General features: G+C 39.1%; 2 protein-coding genes across 27 annotated transcripts in view; one reads left to right on the top strand and one right to left on the bottom strand.

Annotated features, from left to right (window-relative positions):
- The first annotated feature begins 661 nt into the window (after positions 1-661).
- On the top strand, positions 662-7,337 carry Yars2 (tyrosyl-tRNA synthetase 2 (mitochondrial)). 2 transcript variants are annotated; one of them, NR_038046.1, is made up of 5 exons: positions 662-1,444; positions 2,233-2,400; positions 4,195-4,315; positions 4,907-5,077; positions 7,029-7,337. NR_038046.1 is itself a non-coding variant. In NM_198246.2 (5 exons), the coding sequence occupies exons 1-5, from the start codon at positions 681-683 to the stop codon at positions 7,186-7,188; spliced, it is 1,419 nt and encodes a 472-aa protein (NP_937889.1). In that variant the 5' UTR covers positions 662-680; the 3' UTR covers positions 7,189-7,337. The 2 variants fall into 2 exon arrangements, 1 of the variants encoding a protein (NP_937889.1); NM_198246.2 differs by having other exon boundaries at positions 4,160-4,315.
- A 2,587-nt stretch (positions 7,338-9,924) lies between these two features.
- The window catches only part of Dnm1l (dynamin 1-like), a 46,811-nt gene continuing 36,140 nt past the window's right edge, over positions 9,925-20,595 (bottom strand). For 10 of the 25 annotated variants that reach the window (NR_075074.1, XM_006522633.3, XM_006522631.4 and 7 more), the window contains 8 exons: positions 19,281-19,373; positions 17,149-17,205; positions 16,461-16,538; positions 16,142-16,174; positions 14,299-14,475; positions 14,031-14,140; positions 11,961-12,120; positions 9,925-11,740 (listed from right to left, as the gene is read on the bottom strand). Coding sequence is in view for 24 of the 25 variants with exons in the window: in XM_006522633.3 (XP_006522696.1) it covers positions 11,684-11,740; positions 11,961-12,120; positions 14,031-14,140; positions 14,299-14,475; positions 16,142-16,174; positions 16,461-16,538; positions 17,149-17,205; positions 19,281-19,373 (765 nt within the window). In the remaining variant the exon portion in view is untranslated. The remainder of the gene's footprint in view (positions 11,741-11,960; positions 12,121-14,030; positions 14,141-14,298; positions 14,476-16,141; positions 16,175-16,460; positions 16,539-17,148; positions 17,206-19,280; positions 19,374-20,595) is intronic. The other 15 variants (XM_006522637.3, XM_006522634.3, NM_001360010.1 and 12 more) reach the window with 3 other exon arrangements.

Raw genomic sequence — 20,595 nt, forward strand, 5'->3', positions numbered from 1 at the left:
CTACAATGGGACTTGGGGGCTGGCTCACCTGCCATACAATTGCAAATGAGAGTCCTCATCCTGGTGAGAGGATTCCTAAAAGCACCTAATATGTTATGACTTTGAATGACTCCAGTTTTTGTTATACTAAACACAGGGAGTTCTTTCCTGTTTTGACTTTCCTCTTGCTAGGAGGAGACTGCCACCTTCAGGACACCCACTAATGACGTGTGTGTGTGTGTGTGTGTGTGTGTGTGTGTGTGCGCGCGCCTGCCTGCCTGCCTGTACTGTGACGAGGCTCTCATTAACTGGGGAAACTGGTACAAAGAAATTTCGTCTCCACTCCACTCCGAGTTCTTTCTACAGGTCCAAGACTTATGGGACTTGAGCATCACAGCTTTTGCATGATCATTTAAACGACAGTAAACATTTGTCGAGCGCTTACTACACCGCCAAGTGCTTTCACCACAGCTGTGAGACAGGAAGTACTATCACGACATCCTCACTGAGAAAACGGGAATGAAATGATAGAGGAACAGCGGGGGCCGCAAGACGGAACTCAGTCGGTCCACATTCCAGGACTGCCTACAGCACCAAAGCCTAACAGGCCTCCCGCTACGCCCGAGCATGCGTAGAGAGACACCGAGGCGCCCGCGGTCGCAGGGCGACAGAGGTCCAGCATGCCTTGCGTGTCCCGCAAGATGGCGGCGCCCATGCTGAGGCGCCTGTGCCGCGTTCCGCAGTCCCTGGTCTGGCTACGAGGGTCGCGTGCGGTGCGCCCGGGCGCGCGGGGAATGCTGGTGGCACCGAGGGCCCGCGGCTTGTTCAAGGAGTTCTTCCCCGAGAGCGGCACGAAGACAGAGCTCCCCGAACTCTTTGACCGCCGCAGGGCGGGCTCGTCCCCCCAGACGGTGTACTGCGGCTTCGACCCCACGGGCGACTCGCTCCACGTGGGGCACCTGCTAACTCTGTTGGGGCTCTTCCACTTCCAGCGAGCCGGCCACAACGTGATCGCGCTCGTGGGAGGCTCCACGGCCCTCCTGGGGGACCCCAGCGGCCGGACCAAGGGGCGCGAGGCGCTGAGCGCCGAGTGCGTGCGGGCCAACGCGCACGCCCTGCGGCGAGGGCTCGAGGCCCTGGCGGCCAACCACGCGCGCCTCTTCGCGGACGGCCGGCCCTGGGGCTCTTTCACGGTGCTGGACAACGCGGCCTGGTTCCAGGAGCAGCACCTGGTGGATTTCCTGGCCACGGTGGGCGGCCACTTCCGCATGGGCACTCTGCTGAGCCGGCTGAGCGTGCAGTCGCGTCTCAAGAGCCCCGAGGGCATGAGCTTGGCGGAGTTCTTTTACCAGGTGCTCCAGGCCTATGACTTCTACTACCTTTTCCAGCACTATGGATGCCGGGTCCAACTGGGCGGATCAGATCAGTTGGGCAACATCATGTCTGGCTACGAGTTCATCCACAAGTAAGCTGGAATTGTTAGAGCCTACGGAAACCCGGGGACGAGTATACAGAAGTAGTGTGTTATTCGTTAGGAAGATTGTAAGTTAGAGCTGGGAGTTAGAGCTGCTGGAAGCAGACCGATATTCAAGATTTGGATTGTGTCTGTTTTCCCTAAGTCGCCTTTAGTTTCTTTAGAAATTGTTATTTATCCTGAAAATAATTGGACTTCTGTTTAGAACCGTGTGCACTAATTTAGCTTTTCGCCTCCATAAAGATTTTCACAGCGTTTTCTTTTTTTAAAGATTGATTTATTTATGTATGAGTGCTCCATCTCTATGTAACACCTGCATGCCAGAAGAGGGCACCAAATTCTTATATTATATCCCACATGGTTGCTGGGAATTGAACCCAGGATCTCTGGAAGAACCACTGAGCCACCTCTCCAGTCCTCACAGTTTTCTTGAGGAACATAGATTATATGGCTGGTTCGTGTGCTACACGACAAAACTCATTTAAAAATATTAAAAGCCACCTTCTAAATGTACCTCCTGGTATCCTTTCGCCCAACTTTGTCATTTTTCTACCTGATCCTTCAAAAATCAAGTCCTGTTGACCTGCTCAGGTGCATTCCTCAATTGCACTTAAGCACGACACATGTAGATATAAAATGCGTGTTTTTATGGTTCTTGAGGACCTGAGTCCAGACTGAGAAAGGGTTTTAAAAACATATAGTAAGTAACCAGACTTAAATGTGTACTGTGCTTGGTGGAACTAATTGTGCCTAACAGAATACCATGAATGTATGTGTAGGTTGACTGGAGAGGATGTGTTTGGAATCACTGTACCTCTAATTACAAGTACAACTGGAGCAAAGCTGGGAAAGTCTGCTGGCAATGCGGTTTGGCTAAACAGAGAGAAAACATCACCGTTTGAACTTTATCAGTTCTTTGTCAGACAGCAAGATGATTCCGTAGAAAGGTAAGCTTTAATAGGCATTTGAGAAAAATTAATATGTAGTTATGATTCAGTTTTAGCTAGTGAATCTTTTTCTTTGTAGGTTTTTTTCATTGATTCTATTTAAGGTGTAAATTATTATGTCACATGATATTGCCATTTTTATTTTTACGATACTAGAGTTGAACCCAGGGCTGAATGGCTATTTTATTAGGTAGGTGCTTAACTATTGAGCTACATCCCAGGTCTGGAGAGAAAAAAAAAATGCGATGTTCTAAGTTGCTCAAGACAGCCTCTGGCTTAAGTCTTACCTCTTACATCTTTTGAGGCTTGGAACTTAGCCATAGAATCCCAAAAGTAGGTAGCTGTTGTGAAGACACCTACTCATGTGAGTCTAAATTGTGTACTCTATCTTAATCTTCATAAACTAATTTTGTTTTATTCTTGCTGGTCCTCAAATCTTTTGTTGTATAATCACGGATCCAGCTTTACCCAAGTGCAAATTTCAAAGGGGAAGAAAACTCAAGTCAGATGTGTTGGTCTGTGTTTCCTGTTGCACCAATAACAGTACCAACTATTCTAGAGTGATGCAAGAATAAACTTAGAGATCTTTGAAATAATAGTTGCCAATCCTTACTAAAATAAATTGTATATAAACTATGGTCTTACATAACCTCTACTGGATAGCATGCCTAACAGAAATTCATGCATGTGTATTCTAAGAACAATATAGGTACTTGTGGCATGATTAGCATATGTTCAAAAGGAGACACAATGGCCACAGTAGAGTAAATCACAGAATATTAGTAGCTTTGAAAGCTGTGCTTGTGACATCATAAGTGAATATGCTGGTGTGCCAGAGTAAGTTAGAAATAAAAATGCATTTTTTATGATTTTACTCATAATCTTGTATTTCTTTTATTTTTTTTTTCTTTTTTTTTTCTTTTTTTTTTTTTAAGAGCTAGTCTTTTTTTTTTTTTTTTTTTATTTGTTGGGTCCTAAGACTTCTTTGTATGCTCTTTTTTTTTTTTTTTTTTTTTAATTTATTATATGTAAGTACACTGTAGCTGTCTTCAGACACTCCAGAAAAGGGCGTCAGATCTCGTTATGGATGGTTGTGAGCCACCATATGGTTGCTGGGATTTGAACTCCGGACCTTAGGAAGAGCAGTCAGGTGCTCTTACCTGCTGAGCCATCTCACCAGCAATCTTGTATTTCTTAAGAGGATGATTTCATAGGTTTTGCTTCATAATGGTTCACTACGCTTTGTGATAGATATGTGCTTTTTCTTCATAGCATTTTTGCAAAAGTTAACATATGGAATACTCTTCATTTTTGTTTTTAATTTATTTTATTTGTATGAGTACACTCACTGTATCTGTTTTCAGACACCAGAAGACAGCATCGGATCCCATTATAGATGGTTTGTGAGTGACCATGTGGCTGCTGGGAGTTGAACTCAGGACCTCTGGAAGAGCAGTCAGTGCTCTTAACTGCTGAGCCATCTCTCTAGCCCTCTCATGTCAAAATTTTAAGGATATACATAAAACAAAAATGTCAAAGTATGCTTAGGAAGGAGGCACACATTTCTGCACCATTTTGTTACTTAAGGAAAATGGAAAATAAGTATTGAAAAATATTGCCCATTGGGGTTGTGTGTCTTAGTGTACTGTATAAGTACATGCTACAGCTTTTCATTAATAAATTCAAAAGTGAATTTAGGATTTTTCTTCCCAAGATAAGCTAGTGGATGCACATGGAATGTTTCATCTCTGTCCTGCAGGTACCTGAAGCTTTTCACTTTCCTTCCCCTCCCAGAGATCGATCACATCATGCAGCTACATGTCAAAGAACCAGAAAAGCGAGTTGCTCAGAAACGACTTGCTGCAGAAGTAACAAAGCTTGTTCACGGACAAGAAGGTCTGGACTCTGCTAAAAGGTTGGCTTTACAACAGCTAATGGGCTAGTTAATAGTCCTAGCTTGATATATCTATAACACAGCTTCTTTACACATAAGGCTCACAGAACATCTTGGGAGAAGGGGACAAGAGGGTATCTGGGAAATTGGCTGTGAGATTGTGTCCTGGAAATGACAAGGAAGCTTTACCTACAATACCACAGTATGACTGCCTAAACATGTATGTATGTATGAATGTATGAATGAATGTATGAATGTATGTATGTCAACATGGAAGGGAGAAATCTCATGAGGTCCCACACCTCAACAAAGAACTACAGGCAACTAAGGAATTCTGAGAGAAGTTAAGACTTAATGAAAGTTAGTGGATAGACAAGAAAAATTGGAAATGATGTTTTAAGAGTTTCTTATGGATTACTAACTTGTACTGTGTTTAACTTAAGAATTTTTATGTTGTCTTTACTAGAGAAGTCTTTAAGTTAGTGAATTACACAAAATAGATATTGCTGTTGAAACATATACTGTGGAACACAGTGGGCACTCTATAGTTATTTGGTGGTTTGTGTGGGGTTGTGGGTGAAACAGTCCCTAATGTAGCTTTATGTTTTTCAGGTGTACACAAGCCCTTTACCATAGCAGCATAGAGGCACTGGAGGTCATGTCTGACCAAGAGTTAAAAGAATTGTTTAAAGAAGCTTCATTTTCTGAATTAGTTCTTGATCCTGGAACGAGTGTCATAGACACATGCCGTAAAGCAAATGCCATTCCTGATGGCCCTCGAGGGTAAGGTTTTGTGATTTTTAATTCGCAGCAAAATGTTGTGCTTCACATAATGTTTCCAGGGTGTTTTCCTGGTAGTGCTTTAATGTAACTCATTTCTTGCAGAAGTTGGGTTAAGCCAAACAATAAAGTCAAACCGGGAGTTCATACAGTAGAAAATACCTTGAACTCTCTGAAGGACTCCTTCAAGTGTTGCATCATTCAGCTCAGGGATTTGTTGACAGAGAGGTGAAAAGATTCGTACGACCTCCCTCATACTTTGCTTGTAGCCTCAGGGCTTTGGAGGATAGGATCTATTTTAAAATTTAATTACTGAAAAGAAATGAGAATAGAAATAGAACTTCATAAAACTTATAAACTAGAAAGTATTCTGGAGAATTACCTTTTTCTTTTGCAGAAGAAAATGGCATATTGCAATTTCTTAGTTCTACCATATTATTAGGGAATACTTTTGCTCTACAAGAAGTGATATGGAATGCAATGTCCATTTATAACAGTAACAGGTAGAAGGAAAAGCAATAACCAGAAAACCCAAGTAAGTGCTTCATCCCTTGGACCCTGTACATAAAGTTCCTGTCACTTGCTCATGGTTACTACGAGTGACAGTTGTTACAGTTGCTTTCTTTGTTTTGCAATGTTTGCCTCTCCAGTGAGATCTAAATTGTGTGTGTAGATAAATATGTCTCCTCCCTGTTCATGACCTGCCACTCAACCTTATTTATTTATTCCCTAATAATGTACCAAATTTAACCTGGAGTCAAATTCTCTGTACATCAAGTCTAGTTTTCTGCATCTTCTTATGAACTTCACTGATAACTAATTTGCTGATAACTAAGTTTAACCTCTACTTAAATCACCCAAATTAGCCAGAGTCAGAAGTAATGCTGCATTTTTCATACCATAAATAGGGTTGGCCTATATAATATTCAGCCTGGAAACAGCCTGCCTAGAAGAAATACAGTTGTAAATAGGATTTTGTTGTGGGCTTGATTTTATAAAGCTGTGTTCACTGAGCTGCTTAACTTTTGTTTAGTAACACATGCCACTTTCAAGGGTCCCTTTTGTTTCCTCGCCTTGTCAAAATCCTGCTGTCATCCAGTGTCTTAACACCTTATGTATCAAGGAAGTTCCCAGAGCTTACGACCCAGTCAGTGTTCCCCAGTCCTTCATCTAGTCCTCACAGCACAGCACCGTGCTAGAGAAACTGGTATGTCAGCATTGTCCTCTCTTTAACACTAATGTTTGTTTAGCACACAGTAAGCTCTTTATTGCGTGAACTGAATGTAAAATTCAGTTAAACTTTTTATCATATATTTATTAAACCAGCTATTGATTTCCCATTTATGAAATCAGCTGATTAAGTATTTTGTTTTTATTTTAAACAGTACTAGTTCATAGTCTCAGAATTTTCCAGTTTCTTATCATTTCTAAAGATTCTAGTGGGGTTATTTATTACCTGGATCTACAGGTAGCATACTTTAAAAGCAAAATTGTTCTTTTTTGTTTTTAGGAATCTGGGAGTTTTCCCACCACAAGACTAGATAAATTCTGAAAGTGAATCTGTCAAAGCTGATATATTTCTGTTTTTTGTTTTTTGTTTTTTTTTTTAAGACAGGGTTTCTCTGTGTAGCCCTGGCTGTCCTGGAACTCACTCTGTGGACCAGGCTGGCCTCAAACTCAGAAATCCACTTACCTCTGTCTTCCAAGTGCTGGGATTAAAGGCATGTGCCACCATTGCCCTGCTCAAAGCTGATAGAGTTGAGCCTGATGGTTCAGGCCTGTAATCTCAGATACTTGAGAAACTGAGGTAGGAAGATCACAATTGTAAGAGCCACCTGAGCTGCAGTGTTAAGTTCAGATGAGCACAGGCAGCTTCCTGACACCTTACCTCATGTGTAAGGCATTAAGTCAGGTCAGCTGAGTGCTCCTAGTTATAAAACTTTTCTATTTTCAGGTATCGGATGATAACAGAAGGTGGAGTCAGTATAAATCACAGACAGGTAACAAATCCTGAAAGTGTTCTAGTAATTGGACAACATATTCTCAAGAATGGACTTTCCTTACTTAAAATAGGAAAAAGGAATTTCTACATTATAAAATGGCTTCAGTTGTGAAAGGTTTTGTCCAAATTTGTCCATCATCCATTTTCAAAATGTGGAGGTCTTCGGAAACCCAAGAGTGGAATATACACAAGGCCCCTCACAATGTAAATACTCATGTGCATTTCAAAATAAAATGTTACTTAATTGTAGTTCATTTCTTTACACAAGAACAATCCTTGCTCCTTGGGTTGAAGAAGTGGTGCAGTGGAAATGACTGTATAAAGTTGCATAGTAGGTAAGGCGCAGAGCACTTTACTGATTGCAGTAGTACAACATAGCTCTACAAACTAGCCAAGCTTCTGTCTGTTTAGACATGAGAAATCTGTTGTAAAGTTAAACTTTTTTTTTAATTAGGTATTTATTTCATTTACATTTCCATTGCTAACCCAAAAGTCCCCCACATGCTCCCCCACCCACTCACTCCGACTTCTTGGCCTTGGCGTTCCCCTGTACTGAGGCATATAAAGTTTGCATGACCAATGGGCCTCTCTTTCCACTGATGGCCGACTAGGCCATCTTCTGATACATATGCAGCTAGAGACATGAGCTCCGGGGTTCTGGTTAGTTCATATTGTTCCACCTATAGGGTTGCAGTTTCCTTTAGCTCCTTGGGTACTTTCTCTAGCTCCTTCATTGGGGGCCCTGTGATCCATCCAATAGCTGACTGTGAGCATCCATTTGTGTTTGCTAGGCCCCGGCATAGTCTCACAGGAGACAGCTATATCTGAGTCCTTTCAGCAAAATCTTGCTAGTGTAGGCAATGGTGTCAGCGTTTGGAGGCTGATTGTGGGATGGATCCTCGGATATGGCAGTCTCTAGATGGTCCATCCTTTCGTCTCAGCTCCAAACTTTGTCTCTGTAACTCTTTCCATGGGTGTTTTGTTCCCAATTCTAAGAAGGGGCAAAGTGTCCACATTTTGGTCTTTGGTGGACTCCAGAAAATCAACCCCATTAAAAAATGGGGCTCAGAGCTAAACAAAGAATTCTCACCTGAGGAATACTGAATAGCTGAGTCGCACCTGAAAAAATGTTCAGCATCCTTAATCATCAGGGAAATGCAAATCAAAACAAACCTTAGATTCTACCTCACACCAGTCAGAATGGCTAAGATCAAAAATTCAGGTGACAGCAGAAGCTGGTGAGGATGTGGAGAAAGAGGAACACTCCTCCATTGTTGGTGGGATTGCAAGCTGGTACAACCACTCTGGAAATCAGTCTGGCGGTTCCTCAGAAAATTGGACAAAGTACTACTGGAGGATCCCGCAATACCTCTCCTGGGTATATATCCAGAAGATATTCCAACTGGTAAGAAGGACACATGCTCCACTATGTTCATAGCAGCCTTATTTATAATATCCAGAAGCTGGAAAGAACCCAGATGCCCCTCAACAGAGGAATGCATACAGAAAATGTACATTTACACAATGGAGTGCTACTCAGCTATTAAAAAGAATGAATTTATGAAATTCCTAGGCAAATGGATGGACCTGGAGGGCATCATCCTGGGTGAGGTAACCCAATCACAAAAGAACTCACACAATATGTACTCACTGATAAGTGGATATTAGCCCAGAAACTTAGAATACCCAAGATATAAGATACAATTTGCGAAACACATGAAACTCAAAGTTAAACTTCTGATTGATGCTAAGAAGCAAACAGAATTCTTAAAAAGGAGTTAGATGTGGCAGTGGTTCCCAATAGAAACTATAGTACAAAATCGTCTTTTCTCAAAACACCAATTGGTACCAGACTTTATTTATAGTTTAATTTTCTACTTCCTTGTCTGTTTTAGTAATTCATTTACTCGTAACTGCCTATTTTCATCAATGGGTTCCTATGGAAGATATTTTTCTCTTATTGGATATATTCTTTCTTTACATTTCAAATGTTAACCCCTTTCCAGGTCTCCCCTCCGGAAACCCCCTGTCCTATCCTCCCTTCCCCTGCTTCCATGAGAGTGCTTCATCCCGCCCCCCCACACCCCCTTCCCGCCCTGGCATTCCCCTACACTGGGGCATCAAACCCCCTCGGGTCCAAGGGCCTCTCCTCTCCACTGATGTCCAACAATACCATCCTCTACCACATATGCAGCCAGAGTCATGGCTCCCTCCATGTGTATACTCTTTGGTTGGTGGTCCAGTCCCCAGGAGCTCTGGGTGTCTGGCCAGTTGACACGTTGCTTACTTCATGGGGCTGCAAACCCCTTCAGCTCCTTCAGTCCCTTCTCCAACTCCTCCATCAGGGACCACACACTCAGTCCAATGGTTGGCTGAGAGCATCTGGTACAGCAGATATTTTAAGAAATTAAATTTAAGAAACAAAAAGCATCTCACCAAGTATACCATCATTAAGAATAGCAAAGATATAGGAAGTTTTGAGGTCAAACTAGTTCAGGTTTGTATACACGAGGCAAGTTAATTCTCCAAAACGGTTTCTATAAAAATCAAGATAGCGCCATCCCAGTGTACACAGGGTGAAGCATAAACTGTTGATCGGCTTCTGGATGCCTTGCAGAAAAGTGTAGTGCTCACATTCTGAGCACTCATCCTTGGGTTACTTGGAAGGAGTTTCCATCTTCATCTGTAGACATGGAGATGTAACAAGGCCTTGGGTGTGATTATCTAATAGGAGAAATGGTGTAAAACTTTTGGTGCAGTGCAATTTAAATTGTCACATTATGAAGTAGATTCAGATATTTGAAAGATACAGCTATTTATACCTTTTCTTGAAGCACATCAGAAAGAATTCACTTACTGGCAATTGCACACCAGCATTTTTATTTACATAGAACATACAGTCGTCTTATAAATATGCCAGAAATTATCTCCATGTTTCAGAACACATCAGTGTAAAAGCACACAAAGGAAGCTTCCCCTTTCCCTGTTTCTTGCTTGTTTTCCTTTGTACAAAGTGTGTAGTGCTAAACATCTTCCATTTAAAATTTATTTGAAATGTTGGATAAAGGTGCATTTCTTTGTCCTTACAAATTCAAAAAGGCTACAGTGGTGGTCATCTTTCTTAAAAAATTAAGTCACTGATACCTAATAGTTGGATAAGAGGGTATTTTTTTAAAGTATGCTAACACATTTAGGCAGTGTGTACTCACTGTCAAGCCGGTACTGTATCAAACTGCTTTTATGATTTTGAGATTGCTCAGTGGGCATCATAAACTAAAGATAACATGTTCTTGTTTTCCTTGCTAATAGTATTTCATAAGATGCCTGACCATAACCTGAAAAGAATTTTAGTATTTATAAAACGAATGTATCATTTGGTCAGAGACAACTAGATACATCAAGGATTTCTACTTAGGTTTCAATTTTTTGGGTTTTTCAAGACAAGGTTTCTCTGTAGTTCTAGTTGTCTGGAACCACGGTGGCCTTGAACTCAGAGATCCTCCACCCACGTCTGCCTCCCAAGTGCTGGGATTAAAGGCTTGCACCACCACTGCCCAGCTAGGTGAGAAAACTTTTCAATGCTTAGTTTAAAAGACGATTTGTACAGGCAGTTTTCACAAAATAGGTTGTAAACATTACCCTAACCCCCTGAATGAAGTCCATAAGCTTTTAGGTGTATGTATGTGTGTGTCCAGATGTTTTTCTTTAATAAAGGTCCACTAGTGTTTTCATACCATTAGTCTAATGTATTCTGTTGGCGTGGAACTAAAGTAGCTATTACCAGTGGATAAAGAGTGGAATTTTAGGTTCCATTTAACTGTGAGTCTTGGAGCCCAATTTAAGTGCCCCATTTTAAGGGTGTATCTGGATTGCAATTGCTGTATTTGTAAATAAGAGAAATTTAGGTTATCATTGGATCATTTAGAGACTAATAGGACTAGCCATTGTTACTAACAGTTCCCAATAGTTGTTTTTAATGCAGGAAGTCATTAAATTTTCAGGCTTTTTTAGAATCAAAGTATTTTTAATTTCTAATGCACCAGGGCAGTGTAGACTCAGGAGCCATTAATTACACAGTCTGTTCCTACATCTTGATGAGTCTTTAAGATCTTATATATTTCTTGAAACTGCAAAAGAGTTTTGTTTGTTTTTTAAGACTATAAAAATGAAGGATAGGTGGATACATTGATTATGTGAGGAACTTGCCAGGCTCCATCTTTTAAAGCCAGGTCAGTCTATATAAATAGTGCATGCATTATAGTCATGAAATGTCCTGGAGCTTCCTTTCTGAGGACTACAGCTGCAGCTTTGAGACTAAGAAAGTTACATGGGTCATATGCACAGGCAAACTGCTTTGTACAACTAGAATATCAATTGCTCTTGTAAGTTCGACTGAAACGGACAGACTTGATATACGTCATAGGAAACTTGAAAAATGTGAATTAAACATGTGATTTGTTTTGTAACGAATAATATACTTTTCAGCTTATAGCCAGTCTTCACACGAGCAAATTCATACACTGCAATACACAAAAGTTCATAAACTTCTACTCAGGTAGGCAGCAGCAGGTTCAAGTCAGCAAAGTGTGGATATCAAACAGTTCTGTTCACCAAAGATGAGTCTCTCGGATTTCAGCAATAATTTGACTGGCTCCTTGTAATGCCTGCATTAAAAGATATAAAAACTCAGGTTAGAATGTTACTCTGAATTTTGTAAAGTAATTTCTCCCTTTTTCAGTGTTTAAAAAAAGCAGTATCTCGTCTGAAATTCTAACCTAATCAAATACCAGTGTGTGAAGGAGACAGATCAGAATGTAACTTTAATATCTTGCATGTATATGTGTACATCCCAGGGAGAAAGATTGAGAACAATTTCACAGTTACCTTCAGCATATCCGCTGCTTCTTTTCTTCGTTGGGCCATGTCCTCGGATTCAGTCAGAAGGTCATCTAATAAGGATGACTTATACAGCTGCCCTACCAGTTCACTCTGAAGAGTATCTTTCACATGATTAACCAAAAAATGCATTACTGCCTTTGGGACACTGTAAAGCAAGGTCAAATCATGAACTTTTGGTAACATTTATATTTTCAAAAATTTAGATCAGTGGTTCTCAACCTGTGGGCTGTGATGCCTTTGGAAATCAAATGACCCTTTCACAGGGGCTGTGTATTGGATATCCTGTATATTAGATATTTACATTATTATTCATAACTAGCAACAAAATAATTTTATGGTTCATGTCACCACAACATAAAGAACTGTGATAATGGGTCCAAACAAAGTTAAGAACCACTGATTTAGTCTTTAACTAGAGTATGCCTTTGTAAAGTAATGAAGTTAAATAACACTGAATATTTAATGTACTTAGTAAAATACTCTTTAAGTGTTCATTTAATAAAGCAATAAGCAAAGTCAAAATCCTTGATATTTTAGCTTCATTCATCTCACTTATCCCATAAACACAACAATGACCATTATTCTTAATAGCCCAAAATGAAATAAAATATTCATAGCAATGAGTAGATATACAAAGTATGGTTATATAATACAGCATTGTATTCAACTGTAGAAATGAAGTCAATTGTAAAAAGGATCCATGCTGTAGCATGAACAAACTTTAAAACACACTGACAAGTAGCTAAGATTTAAGGCCTGATCTACAAGCTAAATCCCATACCTGGCACCATTGCTGGGCCAAGAAGCTATGGCTAGAGAGATCAAAGAGACCCCAGAAGAGAACCTACCACTTAATGGACATAGCATTAAACCAATTCCTAATGATCTATTATTATACCCATAGATTATACATCTCCTAACCCTCATCTGAGAAATTGTTGGTTATAGATGGTGATTAACAAGGAGATCCACAGTGGCCAAGATGCAGAGAATAAGACATTGTACAACATTTCGCCCTAAGTGGAGCACCTATATCTCCCCCCAAGGATAAAGGACCATTACAGAAGAGGTGTGGATGCAAATAAACAATTTTGGATACAGTAGTGCAGCTGCAAATATGAACTCAGCAGTTGTGACAGCATGCACAAGACTGGTGCAAGCCTAAACCAGACCACAAGAGAGGGGTGAGGGATACAAAGACTCATCGCCAGCAGAGGAGCTAGTGGCAATTCTCAGCTGCTGGGAGAGGGTCAGAGCATAGCTGCTGAGAGCTCAGCCAAGCTCTAGTAGAAGGCTATACACCCAGGAATATCAAGCAACACAAATTGGCCTTGACTGGGGAAGGAAAAAACAAACACAAATTTGGGTGAGAAAGGGCAGAGATCTAGGAAGAGGTCCGCGAGGGAGCATAAAAACAAAAAAGATCAAAATACAAAGAATTCTCAAATATTTCTTAAAAAGGGGAGGGACACTCACATGTGAAGGAAGCCAGACAAAAGGTCACATATTATTGTGTTCCCACTAACATGAAATGTCTGATAGGCTAATTCAAGGCATGGCACCTTAGAGGCAAGGCAAATAGGAAGTTATGACTGACAGAGGGTGTGTTTTACTTTGAGTAAGGTAATAAAATGTAACCATGTAGACTACTAGAACACAAGAATGTTTTTCAGAGCACTGTGGGAATTGAATCCAGGGCTTCATAAATACTAAACTATATTATTCTATACTATTCCATGGAACCACACTGCTACCCTTTTCTGATTTTTGATTTTGTTTTGAGATGGCGGAATGTGTATTTGTGATCATTCTGCTTGAGGCTTAATCTTCCTAACTTGTGACTGCAGACATATCACTATTCCTACATCCTTTTATTTTTAATATTTTTCAGCTAATGCATAATATTTTAATCATTCCATGTCAACAGACTAAGTCTTGCTATCACAGTTAACATTAATATTTAGAATCAAAGATAATCTAAAAATTTTAATGTATAATTCTTAAAAAGACATCACAAACTCATCCAACAGTATTTACATATTAAATAATACTAACCTGTCTTGAATATTCTTTCTGACAATTAGAAAATATGATTTGATAAGTCTTTCAATAACCTCACAATCTCGCTGTTCTCGGGCAGACAGTTTTCTTGCAACTGGAACTGGCTAAAAGAGGGAAAAATATTACTTCTATGCTATTTTGAAATGGCAACATTTAATATTTAAAAGTTAAAAATTTTGGTGACTTCAATTTCTTCTGTTTAAAGAATGTCTGCTACTAACTTGGTTCACTTGTAGATTTAAACAGAATTGTGGTGGCTTACCACATCTAGCAAATTGACAGCATGGCCTTTCTGTGGACTTGCTGGCATAATTGGAATTGGTTTTGATTTTTCTTCAGCAAGTAATTCTTCAGCTTTTGAAGTTTTCAGCATTCCTCTCCAGTTGCCTGTTGTTGGTTCCTGACCACCGTCTCCAATCCCACCACCTGCAGATGGGACCTGAAAACACATTGTTCCAAACCTATACTCTGTATATTTAACAACAAATGAAGTCCATTTTCTTTGATGGCAATCTAGAACATACAGGTGGTACCTATCTGGAATATATTCAAACAGATAATGAAGTCAGAAATAATGGTGGCACTTGTCTGTCACTAGAAACCTGAGAGATTCTGTTTGAAGCTGTCAGTAAGCCAATAGTCAATTCAGGTTCTATTTAATTACTTTTCATTTAGTATTACTTTCTAAAACTTTATCTTTCACCATTCCTCAAACACTAAATTAAATGCACACACAAGAAACAGAACTTGCCCTTGGTTTCATCTCATCAAAGCAATCTTAAACTCTTAACCATTGAACTTTGATCTTACAGTGCTGTGAGCTTATGGCTCTACATATTTCTAAACTAGTTTACTATAGTTCTGATTATCAAAAAGTAAAACTAGACCTCTTTAATAAAAGAAAGACTACATCCATAGACCTAACTATTACATTCCCAAGCTACCTACAATGTGCAATGTAACATAAGTACAACATAACCTCCCTCATAATCTGTACCCGAGAAAGAGATGCGGCGATAGTCCTCGGCTAGCCTTACAACCTTATTTTATGAGGCCTTGATTTCTAAGAGAAAAAACAACAACAACAAAAAAACCCTGCCTGATTAATATAGTGGGAAAAACAACACATCAACATTTAAGAATGTTTTCAGATCCTTTTTAAGGTCTTATAAATGTAATAGAAGATTAAATCATATAAATGTAATGGAAGAGTCTATGGTACTTGTAAGAAAAATGAGTTTGGGAAATCATTCAAATTTGAAAAATCTGTCAAAATGTCAAAAAAGGTAAGTTATGTCTTTATATAGATGTTACTGATAATCATATTTTTAGTGTTTGTTAAATACACATAAATTATGATAAATGAAATCATAAGGAAAGTGAGCCATAAATGAAATAAAACTTATGCAGTGATTGGTATGGCTCTCTGAAGACCACAACTGAAAGATAGGAGATGTCTGTAAAGATCAGAGTATGAGAAACTTACATCTGGAAAGTAAGTATTGTAAGAAATAGGTCTGTATATCCTACACATGGTTTCCTGTGAAAACTATTACCAAGCCTTAAATTCTCAATTTCCATGTTTTGACTCTGCTTAAGCTTTGAAAGCACATGTGAGAGTTACTGCATTAGAGTCATTACAGACACTGACGACGGACACATAGACACATAGAAAGCACTGGAGAGCTGAGTCCTTTACAGAGGAAATGTCCCAAAGCACCATTTCCATTCCTGAAATCTTTGGTTTTTTGAGACAGGTTTTTCTATGTGGCTCTAGCTGTCCTGGAACTCACTCTGTAGACTAGGCTGGCCTCAAACTCAGAACTCTATCTGCCTCTTCTACATACCCAGCTCCATCTCTGAAGTCTTTACGAAGAGGACCCTGAAAGCTAATCTTTAAAGTAACAGCAGTAGGAGAGGCTATTGTTAGTAGTTAAGACAGTGCTAAAGCTAGACTAATGCCACCTTACAAGATAAAAGGAACATTAAGACCATAACACAGACAACAAACAATGGAGGCCACTGTACAAACAGGTTCTGATGAACTTGAATGTTTTAGTAAGAACCAAAGGCACCAACATTTCCATCTGAAGCAAGAGACTCACATTTTTAGTTTCTCTTCTGTTGTCCTGAATTAACTGTTAAAAGATATGTTAAAACATGCAATTTAACAAGCAAAATTTAAATAGCAATGGCTTGAAAATTTAAAGTAGACAACTTTCTCTTAGAATTATTTTTCTGTTGATCTTCTATATAGCAAGCAGAGCATGTCAGCAATACTTTGATATTTATAGACTTCGCTATAGAATTTAAAAATTTGGATTAGGCTAATAGTCTAACACAGTATCCCATATCAATATTGTTTTATTCAGTGTACTGTCTCCACACTAGGCATGCAGGCTTAGATTAGGAATCAGAACAGACCTTGCCATCAGCCTCAGCAGAAGCAGCAGGGGGGGGCTCCTGGGAGGCAGGTGCCAAAGCACTTGGAACTTTAGAAGACTAAAGGTAAAAATGCAGGGGGGAAAAAAAAATCAAGGATGCCAAAAATGCATTTGGAAACATTTTATAGACAAAATTTCCTCTCTCTAATGAGACAGTAAAGTGATGTAAACCAGAAGCAACCATGGAGCTGTGTGTTCTGTCTTACCTCCTATACCACTGTCACTGTTAGCTTTTCTGCAGATGAACAAGTAAGAAAACCCAAATCCCACAGCGACTGCTGCTGCTTTTTTTGGGGTGGGGGTGGGGGTTGAGGGGGTGGGGGTGGAAGGTCACTTCCTATCTTTTCTGACAAGGAACCCAAGGTAAGAGGTACAACAGCTGTTGAAAGTTACTGCCAAAATTTAAATGACATATATAGTTGCCTTCTCTTTGTCTTTCAAATGCCCTTATGACAAAGTCATTGCTGACCAAATAAGAATCTTAAAAAAGAAATTTGACACTTAAAAGCCACCTTTCTTTTTAAATTATTCAAAGCTTTTAAAACTTATGTACACCCCTTAAAGTATTAAAGACAGGAAGAAAAATACATTCTTACAGAGAAATAAACCCAAGTGAGGCTGACCTTTGGGTGTGGGGAATATACCATAAAAACATTTGTATTATTTACCTTGTCCCGTGATCCAGCTGAAGGCAGCTCTCTTGCTAGCCTGTTTCTTCTTTGTTCCTATAAAATGTTACCAAGCTTCCCTGATTATCAGAATATTGAGATGTTCCTCTTAGTTAAAAAGTATGGAGTTAACTTACACATTTAGCATATTAATATTGGGACTTATGCCATAATTGATTATATTTTAAAAATCTGAAACCTAATGCTTCCCTATGTTTGTTTTCTGCCCAAACACATCTGCTAAGGGATATACTACAGCATCAGTAACAACCGTTCCCTTTACCAGGGACTCCCAAATGAAGGGCAGTAGATAAACATCTCTAACTCAGGAGGTTAAGAAACATGGACTGTTTCCACATCAACATGGAACACAGACTTTCAGAATACCATGAAGAATCTGAAGCACACACCTCATAGAAAATCCACACCCTTAAATGTCACTCAGACTACAAAACAAAAACCCTCATAACTTAAATGTCTATTTGAAAAAAGGTTTATCCTTTTAAAGACTATTGTCTTCTGGTGATAGCACTGATAACTAAGAGACTGTTCTGTAAGCTGTTTAACAGACTGATAAATTACTCGTTATATTATCAAATGGTTACAAAACTATAGACATCATGTACTGAGCACCTACAATATCCAGGTACCATAGCAAGTGATATAGACAAATAAAGATACAGGTAATAAGCCTCTTACAGGTATTTGGAAAATTTAAACTTGAGGTGGTAGAACAGCATATATCAAAATTGTTCCTCAAATGAAAACATTTCATGAAAACTCAAGCTTACAAAGATCTATAGTTAACAAAGTTTCAAGAACAGTTTCTTATAGAACTTTTACAGCAAAAAGTCAACTATTTCCATTTTCTTGGGTTGTCAAGTGATAGAATGATAGATGACAGAGAAGCCCCCACTCTCACTGTTAGGAGTCCCTGAGCTACTCAGTCATAACGAATATGCAGAGGACCTATGTCAGACTCCTATAGGGTCTTCCTTTGCCTACTTATGGGACCCTTTTCATCCTGCTGGGATGACTCATTTCAGCCTTGGTGCGATGGTATGTGCCTAGTCTTATTGTAGCTTGCTATACCATGTATGGTTCATGTCCCTCTTTTCTGAAGGTAGGTAAAGGGGAGAGAGGGAAGGTGGGGGAAGCAACTGGGGAGAGGGGAGGAGAAACTGCAGTTAAGATGTAATATAGGAGAATTAAAAAAATTCATAAAATAAAACTTTTAGGTAAAAAGTTAAAGATAGAAAAAAATCAACATGCAGATTTTAATACTGTATTCATTCTATAAGTTATACAGAGGTTCTATAGTTAGGGTTCTATAAAACCCTAACACACTTGTCATACATGACCCTGTTAGTTAAACCAAAACTGCTCCAAGCAAAATATTCATTTACGTCAAAGAACCCTTAAACCAAGGAAGTGTATGTGCCTACTTTTCAAATTATTCTTATTTTACTTTATGTGTATGGGTATTCTGACTGCATGTATGTCTGCATACCACATGCATGTTGGTGCCTATGGAGGCCAGAAGAAGGTGCCAGATCCCCTGGACCTGGTGTTACAGATGGTTGTGAGCTGCCGCATGAGTTCTGGGAATTGAACCCAGGTCCTCTGAAAGAACAGCTAGTGCTCTCAACTTCTTAGCTATCTCGCTAGTGTAGCCTATATGGACCTCCACTTAACACATCACGCCTAATTCGCTTTTTGAGTGTTAAAGAAAGGGGTGGGCACTTTACTGTGAAGAACCTACACTTTTCCAAATTATGAAGTTAGGTAATTCTTTGAATGTTTCCTTCATCGCTTGCAGAGCCAAGAAACAAATAAAACAAAACATTCTCAATTAAAAGCATTCACTTGGTTTTATATACTTCAATCCAAAGAACTATAATAGTTACTGAAAAGGAACAAGAACATTCTTTAACATTAAAATAAATCCTCTTTGATTAATAAGTAGAAAGTAAAAATAATTGTCCCAGGTGACTCTGAGATCTAAAATTAACAGAACAATGTAATGAATTTACCATATTTCCTAGGCATACAACCAGCAGTAATATGCCACATCTCTTGTACAAACTTACTCGCACCTGATCCAACTCTCTGAAAAATGATGCCCTACTCACCTCTATATTATTGTTCATTAGCCCACAGGCATCAGCAAAGTCGGGGTGTTTTGTGTTGATATACGCTAGCTCAATTGCCACTAAGTTATGCACCTATAAAAAACAAAATAAGGTTAATGTGAAAAAAAAAATATGACAGGCTAACCTAACCCTGAGAAGTCTATATATGAAAAATTTATTATACAGACAATATTGCAAAAGTATAAGAAACATTTTCATACACTTGATGACTATACTCCAAATAACATTTTATGCTCAATGATAATTAACTCTAATTTATTTACCTTCCAGAGTTAAAATTGTACTATGAAGAAAGAAAACATGACATTAAGATAGCTTTAAAGTAATTTCTTATTACTGGGAAAAATTATGTACCTGTGTAATTTTAAGTTCCAAACCTTCAATAAGCAACTTTGTTATTCAAATTTCAGACGATACATTATAGCAAAGTTTATGTTCCATTTTAAAATAAATAGTTCATAAGTAGGCATAAGTAAGAATGCTAATTCTATTCAAACAATAAACGTATTTAAGCCTGAGGTAGTTAGGAATAACTTAGCCTTAACCATGAAACAGACAGATAAAATCAATGGGGCTAAAAGTCTAATGAGACAGCATTGAAAAGGGAACATGAAGACTTCTATTTTCAGTCTTCTACACAATTCCTAAGGCTTAGAGAGAATGAACTTAAATCTTTATCTTTAAAACAATTAATGCTTATTCATTATCCATAAGTAGTCTCACTTGTGTTTTCATACATGTTTTAATTATACTCACCACTGCCCTTCTTGTCCCCCCTGCTGACCCCGTTCTCTTCCCACCTAGCAGTCCCACTTCTCTCCCATGTCTTTAGTGACCTGATCCCCTTGAGTTTCATCTGTCTGTAAAGGCTGCTTACAAATATACTGGTGAGGGTAAGGGATTGTTTACAGGACCATGGCCACCCTTAATGTCTTTTTATCTTCTAGTCTTTAAATGTTTCTGGTCACAGCTTTTCTCCAAAACTGACTCCCCTACTGCCAACTCTGAACAAAAGAAAAGTTATCTAAGTATTACTTATCAAGTACCAAATGAACACAATGTGAGCTACTTGTTAGCCCAGTAGCTGTTTGATGGCCATGTTAAATTAACAAGGTACATGTAAAAATATGGAGGTCATACAAGAGGAACCAAGGCTCTCTCTCTCATGGCTGCCCTGTACTGTCTCAAGTTTCAGAATACCACTTAACGGTGCGGAGCTGGTGACAGGGAGTTTCAGTGATTCAGTGATGCTGGTGGGTATGAGGTGAGGCTCAGGCTTCTGACTCTAACAGTA

This window comes from Mus musculus, chromosome 16 (assembly GCF_000001635.26).
Source record: "Mus musculus strain C57BL/6J chromosome 16, GRCm38.p6 C57BL/6J".
Classification (NCBI taxonomy): Eukaryota; Metazoa; Chordata; class Mammalia; order Rodentia; family Muridae; genus Mus; species Mus musculus.